We start from the raw sequence: 10,419 nt of genomic DNA on the forward strand, positions 1-10,419 counted from the left end.
AAAAGTTCAAAGAGAAGGTCGAGAAGGAATTTGATCGAAAGATCCAATGCCTTCGCACTGATAATGGAAGAGAGTATGCTTCGTATGAGTTCTGAAGATATTTACAAGACTACAAAATTCAACGCCAACTGACTTGTCCTAACACTCCACAACAAAATGGTGTAGCAGAAAGGAAGGACATGCATCTTGCGAAGATATGTAGAAACATGTTACATGTGAAGAATGTTCCACCTCGGTTCTGGGCAGAGTGTATGAAGACAGTTGCAGATGTTATCAACAAACTACCACAAACACCACTTGGATTCATTTCACTCTTCCAGAAGCTATGGAAGATCAAACCCACTGTAAGTCACTTTCGAGTGTTTGGCTGCATATGTTATGTTTACGTTCCTGATCATTTATGCATTAAGTTTGATAAGAAAGCTATAAGATGCATCTTCGTGGGTTATGATAATCAAAGAAAAGGGTGGAAGTGTTGTGACCCAACAACAAGGAGGTGTTATATGTCAAGAAATGTGTTGTTTGATAAAGCTTTATCCTGGTGGTCTCCTTATGAAGTTGTATTACCTGATTCAAAAGAAATTGATGAGAAACTACAAGAAAAAGTTAAAAGGGTCGAGCCAGTTGAAGAAATCACTCAATAAGTGGAACTGGTAGAAGAAAACCTTGGGATAGTCACCTGAAAAGACTTAATCTCCATGGAGTATATGAGTGCATCATCAAACATCTAAAGAAGAACGAGCAATTCAACTCGAGGAGATCATTGATGATCATAAAACAACAGAAGAACAATAATCACCGGTACGAAGTTCAACACGAAACGGAGACCAAATCCTAAGTACACAAATACGGGAGTGATCGAAGAAGCAATAGAGGAGCCTGCAACGTACGAAGAAGCATCCTTAATTAAGGAGTGGAGAAAGGCTATGCAGAAAGAAATAGATGCCTTGAAGTAGAATGAGACTTGGGATTTAGTTCTCGAACCCAAAGATGTAAATCATATTTCCTGCAAATGGGTTTATAAAGTAAAGCAGCGCCTTGATGGATCAGTCGAAAGATACAAGGCTCGATTGGTGGCTCAAGAATTCTCACATAAGTATGGTCTGGACTATGATGAGACATTTAGTCCAATTTCAAAGATCACCACAGTATGTGTTCTACTAGCACTTGCAGCTAGTAAAGATTGGAAGCTATGGCAAATGGATGTGAAGAATACTTTCTTACATGGCGAATTAGATTAAGAGATTTACAGGGATCAACCTCAAGGGTTCGAAAGAAAGGCTCAACCAAACTATGTATGCAATCTGAAGAAATCGTTGTATGGATTGAAACAAGCACCAAAAGCATGGTACGGTAAGATAATAGAGTTCCTAATTCAAAGTTGCTATATGATGGCACCGGCTGATGCTAGTTTGTTTGTGAAGGTCCAATGTGAGAAGTTGGCTATAATATTAGTTTATATTGATGATCTTATAATCACAGGTGATTATGCTACCGAGATTAATCAAGTCAGAGCCAACTTATCGGTAGGTTTCCAAATGAAATCTTTGGGAGAGTTAAATCATTTCCTTGGTCTTGAAGTTGAACACACAAAGGAAGAAATTTTCTTGTGTCAACATAAGTATGCTAAAGATCTTTTGGAGAAGTTTGGGATGCTCAAATCAAGCCTATTACAACTCCAGTAGAAGTACACATAAATTTATGTTCTGCTGAAGGAAAGGATTTGAAAGATGCTACGATGTACAGACAACTAATTGGAAGCCTGATTTATCTCATTCTGACGAGGCTAGGCATATCATATGCAATAAGTATGGTAAGTCGGTTTATGCAGAATCCGAAGAAGCCTCATTTAGAAGCTATCCGAAGAATTCTTCGATATGTTAGAGGTTCGATGGACAATGATATCTTATACAAGAAAGGAGGAAAGTGTGAGGTATGTGGATATTGTGATGCTGATTACGCTGGAGATCATGACACAAGATGTTTGACTACATGTTATATTTTTAGTCTCGGATCAGGACCTATATCTTGGTGCAATAAAAGATAACTTACAGTGTCCTTATCAAGTACCGAGGCAGAGTACAGGGCAACAACAACAATAGCTCAAAAATGTACCTGGCTAATACAGCTTGTGAAGGATCTGCATCAGCCAATCGATTACTCGGTACAGTTATACAGTGATAATCAGTCAACTATCCACTTGACTAAGAATCCAATGTTCCATGCAAGAACTAAACGTGTGGAGATGCATTACCACTTTGTACGAGAAAATGTCTTACGTGGAAACATTAAGATGCAATATGTGAAGACTGAAGACCAAGTTGCTGACATCTTTACGAAATGACTTCATGGTACAAAATTTGAACAATTCAAGATATAGTCACCATCGTCTTCTAGAATTTGGTGGAAAATTCTACCAAAAATATCCTACAATAATTGAGGTAGATTTTTTGATTCTACCGACTTATTTTATGGTTGAAAATAATTCAATGTTCCTGTAAATAGGAAACATCAGTTGATGAGTGTGTGTATTATTGGTAGAGAAACAAAATTAAATGAGTGAGGATGTGTATACGTGGTAGTTGATGGATGTGTATATTATTGGCAGAGAAATAAAATTAAATGAGTGAGAGTGTGTGCGCGTGGTGGTTGATGGTGCGTGTATTATTGGCATAGAAACAAAATTAAAATGAGTGAGAGTGTGTGCATTTGGTGGTTGATGGGTGTATGTATTATTGGTAGATAAATAAAATTAAATGAGTGAGGGTGTGTGCAGATGGTGATGAGATTGAAGACAAAAAGAGTTTATTTATTTTAATTTATTTTATAAAAATTGTTATTTAGTTATAATAAAAAATACTATATTTCAATTTAAGTCCTCTAACTAATTCGTTAACAAATATTTTTAGGCTTTAAGATTATTTTTTTGCTAATCCATGGAGAATTTTTTAAGAATTTTGGCTAATCCATGGAGAAATTAAAAAAAAAGACTCGAATCCCGATACTCTTTAACACTTCGTAGTTTTCATATAAGACCATCTCTAATGGTTCTAATAACCTTGTTACCTTCAATCAAATTGTTATGACCAACCACTAGAGCTCTTGTTGCTAAATATTGTTTGTTATATATTCTAGTAACAACCTCCTCTCTCCTCAAAAAATTGACTATAATATTTTCAAAAAGATAACATAAATACACACAAGCATTTCATTGGCTGTTTTGGGCGCGTACACCAAAGAGCAAATGAGGTTCTTCTTTTACATTCATTACCATTAATTATAATGTACCTTTTGACAAAAGGTATAATAATATTTTATTCTACTTTACTTTTAGTGTTTGGGTTATTATTTTATTGTATTCATAGATATTTAATATTTATTTTATTGTTTCATCATTTTATTGTGTGCATAGGTGTTTTATTTTATTGTTTCATCATTTTCGTAGTTGTATTTAATTTATGACTATTTTATAAATTGATGGGTTTTATTATTATTGGTAAGAAGTAGTTAAGTTGGTAAATATAATTAATGTAATAAATTGTGTAATAATGGTGGAAAATTTTACTTTTACTCTATAAATCAACATAATTTTCACTCTTCACCACCAATAATCTTCTATTCTCTCTAATTTAATTGTATTCTGTTTGTTTTTCAATGGAGAACAATGAAGAATATTTTAGCCAATATTTTTCTCAAGTTCCAAACACTCAAAATCCCGAAACACAAAACTCACAATCCCCGAACCAAAATGCAAAAACCCCAAATACGTCAACTTTTGAAAGTTCTCCTATTAGGCCAACAGCACGAGCCTTTTATGATCCGTATATCTTCATTATTCTCCAAACCCTCAAAACTTTTTCAATCCCGAATTCCCTCACCCCTATATGAATATGTCAGGAAATTACCCAACGAGGCCGAACTACTACCCACGAGCGCCATTCGCTAATGATCCGCTTACGGGTCAACAAACAAAACGAAAGGCCGGTTATAGTCAAGTCCCCATTAATGTTGAATCTCCAAATACAGGTTCAATGGATGAGTGCGTTAAAGCAACCATACCTCAAACACAAGCTATTGGCGGGTCAACAACGAGGTTCAAGTGGAATAATACACTTGAAAATTTTTATGCACTAGTTGGTTAACAATTGCAAACGACGAAATCGTTGGTACTGATCAAAGGATGGGTGATTTTTTGAAGAGAATCACCAACCATTACAATATTTACAAGCCCGAAGGTCCTTCTTTAATCAAAGAGAATACGGCTTCAATAAAATTTTACAGAATTAGTAAAACAGTAAGTGATTTTGTTGGGTGATATTCTGATATTGTCCAATTGAAACCAAGCGGGCATTCAGATTCGCAAATTATTGAGAAGGCCGAGGAATTGTATGCTCAGAGGCATGGCTCCAAATTTCAGTTTCTTCATTGTTGGATGATAATGAAAGACGAGCCCAAATGGCTCGCTTTTAAAGAAAGACACAACGATGGCGATTCATCAAAAAGAACGAAACTTTCGTCGATGGGAGAACACGGTTCACCCGGTGAATCAATGAACGACGTGCAATCGTTTCCTCAACGTCCAATGGGACAGAAAGCCGCTAAGAAAGTTGCTAAAGGAAAACAAAAGCCGAGTGCATCTTCTAACTTGGTGAAAAATGAATTTTTCGTAGAATTACAAAAGGAAAAAATTAGAACAAACCAACTATTAGTGGATCAAGGGGTAACGTTTCTTCGTAATCAGACCGAGGAAATTAGGGTGAAAGATTTCAAATTTCTCGAGAAAGATACATCGGATATGGATGCGACAAAATTGGTTCAACACGAGCAAATGTGCGCATACATTAAGTCCAAGTATGATTGTTTTAATAAGTAGTTTATTTTAATTTAGTTCGTTTTTAGTTTATGCTTATTTTTTTTTTAATTTCAGTTGTTTTTAATGTATGTTGTTTAAATTAGTTTGTTTAAGTGTGGTTTTAATATAGTAATATAGTTGTTTAATTAAGTTGTGTAATTTTATTGTTTAATTTACGGAATATATAGTTGCTTACAAACTTTGTGTGTGTAAATAGTTTGTGTAATATAGTTGTTCAATTTATTGCAAACCATTAATGGTCCTGACTTTTTCACCAATAAATTAATTACAAATAAATTATGACCAACACCACATTTTGACCAATAAATTTATAACATTAAATACCAATTCGGATGTGCACAAGTTTTACCAATAAATTAAGTCTAAGGTTCTCACAATTCTCAGAAACTCAAAAATTGTATTCTCATATTTTTATTGTATTCTTCACAAAATGTCAAGTTCGGATGGTCACAATTTTTACCAATCGAGAGTAAATGCTATTAGAAATATGTGGGACGAAGCTGATGAGCAAATGGAACTCGAGTTTTTGCAACAAATATCAGAACCATCCGCACCTCGACGTCGAAAATATGTAGATCGAAATCGTGAAGAAGGTGCATCACGTTTGTATAAGGATTACTTTGCTGACCAACCAGTATATGATGATACCTTTTTTCGTAGAAGATTTCGCATGAGTAGACCGTTGTTCGTACGTATTGTGGAGGCATTGGGGAATCACACTGTGTATTTCCAACAGAGGGTTGATGCAACAAAGAAGAAAGGACTTACTCCACTTCAGAAATGCACAGCGGCACTTCGCATGCTTGCATATGGAGAATCTGCAGATCGTGAAGACGAGTACATTCGAATTGCTGAGTGTACTGCATTTGAATGTCTTGAAAATTTTTGTCGTGCTATTATCGAGGTGTTCGGAGCAGTTTATATGAGGAAGCCTAATGCTGCTGATGTCCATCGCTTATTTCAAATGCACGAGGAAACCCATGGGTTCCCTGGGATGCTTGGAAGTCTTGACTGTATGCATTGGGCTTGGAAAAATTGTCCTGTTGGGTGGAAAGGACAATACACTAGAGGAGATCATGGGGTTCCTACAATCATGCTTGAAGCAGTCGCTTCATAACTATGGATTTGGCATGCGTTCTTTGGTGTTGCTGGGTCGAACAACGACCTCAATGTGTTGAACAGATCACATTTGTTTCGAGACAAATTACAAGGAGTAGCCCCAGAAGAGCTATACACTGTCAACAACAATGTGTACAAGATGGGATACTACCTAACAGATGGTATATATCCCGACTGGGCTGCGTTTGTGAAAAGCTTTCCACATGCAGTTGAACCAAAGAAACTCACTTTCAAATAGAAGCACGAGAGTGCAAGGAAGGATGTTGAGCGAGCATTTGGGGTACTACAAGCCCGTTTTGCTATTGTTCGTGGACCAGCTAGGCTTTGGGACCAAAGTAAATTGCATGATATTATGGAAGCTTGTATTATACTGCATAACATGATTGTCGAAGATGAGCGCCACCTATACTCCAGAACCTATCCTTTAGAAGTATATGAACCAGTCGGTATTGAAAACCTTCGTCATGGACCTGCTCCTGATTTTGCGGCTTATCTCACACGGGATTTACAGCTCCGTAGTAGAGTCACCCATATGAATCTCAAACTCGATCTAGTTGAACATATATGGCAACATTTCGGAGTCACCGACTTTAATGCATGATTCTCTTATAATATTATGTTATTTCGTCGTATGTAATCCGTGTTTTAATCAATTAATAATAATTATTCCAATAGTGTTTTTTTAATTTTTTTCAATTATAATAAATAATTAATCACATAATAATTGTTCATTTATTTAGTAAAACTTATTTTTTATTTAATTTTATTAAAGTAATAATACGTATTGAATTAATTATTATATTGGATAAATATTTTTGTAGTTTTAATAATTAGTATTGAATTTATTATGTTGTTGGGTAAAAATTAGTAATTGTATGTTAAATGAATAAATATAGAGTATTTTATTATAAGTGGTGCCTACCAAAATTTGAAGTAACAAGTATTCTAATGGTGTGTAATTATGGGATGTTGTTTTGGATGATGTGGATATGGTAAGTAACAAACCATTAGGGGTGCTCTAAGACAAAATTTCAAAGTTAAAATAAACTAGTTGTTGATATTGAAGAATTATAGATTGAATTGAAAACCCTCTCGCTTTTAAATTTACTAGTGCATCCTTAAAACGTATAAAATAGTAAGCAATAACATTAATCAAAATAAAAATTAATGTCAAAATTTTTTTACTACGTGTAATACATCTGACCAATCAAAATTAATAGAAAGAATTTATATACAACCTACTATTATTTATATGGCAATTAGCTTCCATAAAAACCAAGCTAATCGTCACATATAATCCAAAAACACAGTAAACATTCCCAATAGAAAAATTAATCTAGATCTATTAAAAAGACAAAATTACTGCATATGAAATAGGTGTTCACATGCACCGGAACCTATAAATCTGGAAGAAGTACTTGTTTCTCGAAATTTATGCAGAATTTTCAATAAAGATCGAGCCTTATTGCTTGCATGAGAAGTACCGTCTGTTATAAGAGAATACAGTGAACTCGTAACACCCGAGTCTTTGGACAATTCCTCCATCACTTCCTCACCTCCATTTTTACTCAAACACAACAAAATTGAAACACAATACTCTTTCCCAACTTTAGATCCCAAACTCTTCAAACTCCTAATAGTCATAGATAAACCTTTACTTTTCAGAATTTCTGATGTCCCCTCAACACTGTCCCCTACTGCTGCAATAACTGCTAGTGAATCTGCTACGAGTTCATCTTTATCCGACGAACCTATAATCTCTATCAGCGACGGAATAACACCCGATTCAACGACTTTCTTATGGTTTCCCGGGTATAAAAGTAGTGCGAAAATCGCAGCTACTGCATTCTTCTTCCCGCAAGTTGGCTTCTCTTTGATCAATTCCACAAGACCCGGAATTGTTTCGGGGTTTTCCCCGAGTAATTTCCGGTTCTCCTTCACTGAAGCGAGGTAAAAAATTGTCGCAGCTGCTATCTGTTTCGCTTCATAGCTTAGTCCACTTTTGAGAACCGAAAGAATCTGTTTTAATCCGCCGATATCCATTATGATCTTCTTGCCGTTGCTATGTTTTGAGAGCTTTAACAAAGCTCCGATTGCATTCTCCTGCGCGATTCGATCTGGTAGAGATAGAAGCTTTACAAGAGGTTGGATTGTTCCTGATTCTATCAAACAGGATCTGTTGTAGATGTTTGATTTTGTGAGAATTCGGATTTCCTGTGCGGCCGTTTTTCTCTGCTCAATTGAGCCGAAGACTAGCCTTTTAGCGAGAAATCTTGAGAGGACTTTTATGGTTTCTGCTGCTGCTGGACTGCCTGGAAGAATAGTTCTTGTAATGTCACGAGTTCTGCTTCCTGATTTTGATAGAGAAACGCCATAGTCTGCGCAGAAACGTTGGATTAGCTTTAGGAGACTCGAATTGGGGACTAATTCTGTGTTTCTAAGCTTCTCTCCTGTTTTGGGACAGATGATATTTCCAGCTTTCAGCCATTTCTCAATTGAAGGTCGATCGTATGTTTGGCCTGTTGATATTGTTACTGGATCAGTCATTAGCTCAAGTGAGATTGGGCATCGGAAATCTTCGGGGTTTAAGCAACTTAAAATCTGAATCTCCATGTTGCATCTACCATCGATTTGTTCGAAACTCCTGTGATCGAACGACTCGAAAATCACTCCTCTGCAGTAACTCATTAACCCTAACAAACTGCTTAAAAACGGAACCTCTCTTTCATCAGAATCTGCGGATTGAAAACCAATCTCTTCTTCTAAGAAATTGATTTCCCTGGCGCAATCAGTCCAACCTCTAATTTCTAGATAATCGAGAATGCACTTTATAAAGCTCAAATCAGGCTCAATTCCTTTCTCAAAGTAATTTAAAATCCACACTACTTGTTCTGACACCCATTCATCTTCAGGATCCAGATCGAATTTCGCCTTTCGTGCTTGCCTTGTCACTAGTTCAACTAATTCCTTCACTTCAAACCCCACATCTATCAAATTCAACGGAAGAATATCAAGAGCTGTGGAAATTCCTCTTACCAGAACACGAAATCGTGTGGAAATTAACTGAGATTTCATCAGAATCCATAGCTTAGCACCTTCACGTGTGCAGTCTTCTAACAAAAAATGGATTTTCTGAAAGGTGAGGTGAAGTTCAGAGAAGCAAAGAACCACGGAATCCGGCAAAATCAATCTCCGGTCTCTGATATCCTCCAAGAATATAAGAAGAATTCCGATTTGTCGAATGACTTCACGAGCATTCCTCTTTTGAGAGGGAAAGAATATGGAATTGAAATTGCATATGTTTTGGGAGAGAGTGAGCAAGGAATTGAAAAGTGTAGTCGGAGAAATACCTTCGCATGGATGAACTGCCGGAGAAGTAAGTATCCGGCGATCAGTCGGATTAAAATTTCGAATCATGAGAATTGAGGAGGGAAATTGGGAACGGAACAGCAGAGGAACTCTGTTTTTGTTGGAGTGTAAGTAATGAAACGGAAAGAGATTCAGTCGATCCAAATATAGGAGGCGAATAACTAGAATATCTTTTGAAGACGCGTGGCACGTGATGATAGGGATGGGGATGATGAGCTCACGGTTACAAGTGAAGAACACGTGGATATATACATACATACAGGTTTAGAAAAGGAAAGGGCTGATTGGTCATTTACTTGTGTGGATATGTGTTGGTGTACGGTACGGATAAATATTTACGTAAGGTTAATGTGGGACCTAGTCACCGGCTTTGATACGTGGACAAATAAACAAATGACGTGTTGCTTGGGGAATGGGGTGTCAATGTCTTCAATGCAACTTCGCATGCAGGGAAGGGATGACTAAGATAATAGATATTTTGTTTTAATTTAATTGAAAGTATTTTTCATAAATGAAAAATGAAAATTTAATGCAGTATCAGAATATCTAGATTCGTTGAAGCTATTCAAGTGGAGTATCATTCCTAGTTTTGAATTTTATTATCCAATAATTTCAGTTACATGAATAAATTATCTCAACAGATTAAAATCTGTACACCTAATGTGCTCCAGTATATGCATCACTCTAAATTTTGTCATATTTTATTTATTATTGGTTGACTCATATTGAATTTGGATTTTTTTTTTGTTTGATAGGAAGATTTTTCTTTTTCTTTTTTTTTTTTGAAACTAATAGGAAGATTTTTCTTATTTCTACTAATAAATATATAGAGATAATAGTTTTTTTTATAACAAAGAAATATTATTAAGCATATAGATTAATATAACCAGAGTAGATTAAAGAGATGTTAGATTGAGGATCGATCTTTTAGTGAGTCCTTTGACAACAATTTCAGCAACTGATTCAGTAATGGTCAGATTAAAACAGCAATCATTAGCGTATTTGAGCGCTTCGATGATAGCTCATAGCTTGGAGTTCAACCTCTTCCATCATAGAGC

General features: G+C 35.8%; 1 protein-coding gene and 1 pseudogene across 1 annotated transcript; one reads left to right on the forward strand and one right to left on the reverse strand.

Annotated features, from left to right (window-relative positions):
* Positions 1-5,303: 5,303 nt before the first annotated feature.
* On the forward strand, positions 5,304-6,593 carry LOC136217962 (uncharacterized; annotated as a pseudogene).
* A 557-nt stretch (positions 6,594-7,150) lies between these two features.
* Positions 7,151-9,486, reverse strand: LOC136230897 (U-box domain-containing protein 19-like). Its single transcript, XM_066020098.1, has one exon. It carries the CDS (start codon positions 9,407-9,409, stop codon positions 7,352-7,354), a length of 2,058 nt encoding a protein of 685 aa, XP_065876170.1. The 5' UTR covers positions 9,410-9,486; the 3' UTR covers positions 7,151-7,351.
* Between the last annotated feature and the right edge of the window lie 933 nt (positions 9,487-10,419).

Source organism: Euphorbia lathyris, chromosome 1 (assembly GCF_963576675.1).
Source record: "Euphorbia lathyris chromosome 1, ddEupLath1.1, whole genome shotgun sequence".
NCBI lineage: Eukaryota > Viridiplantae > Streptophyta > Magnoliopsida > Malpighiales > Euphorbiaceae > Euphorbia > Euphorbia lathyris.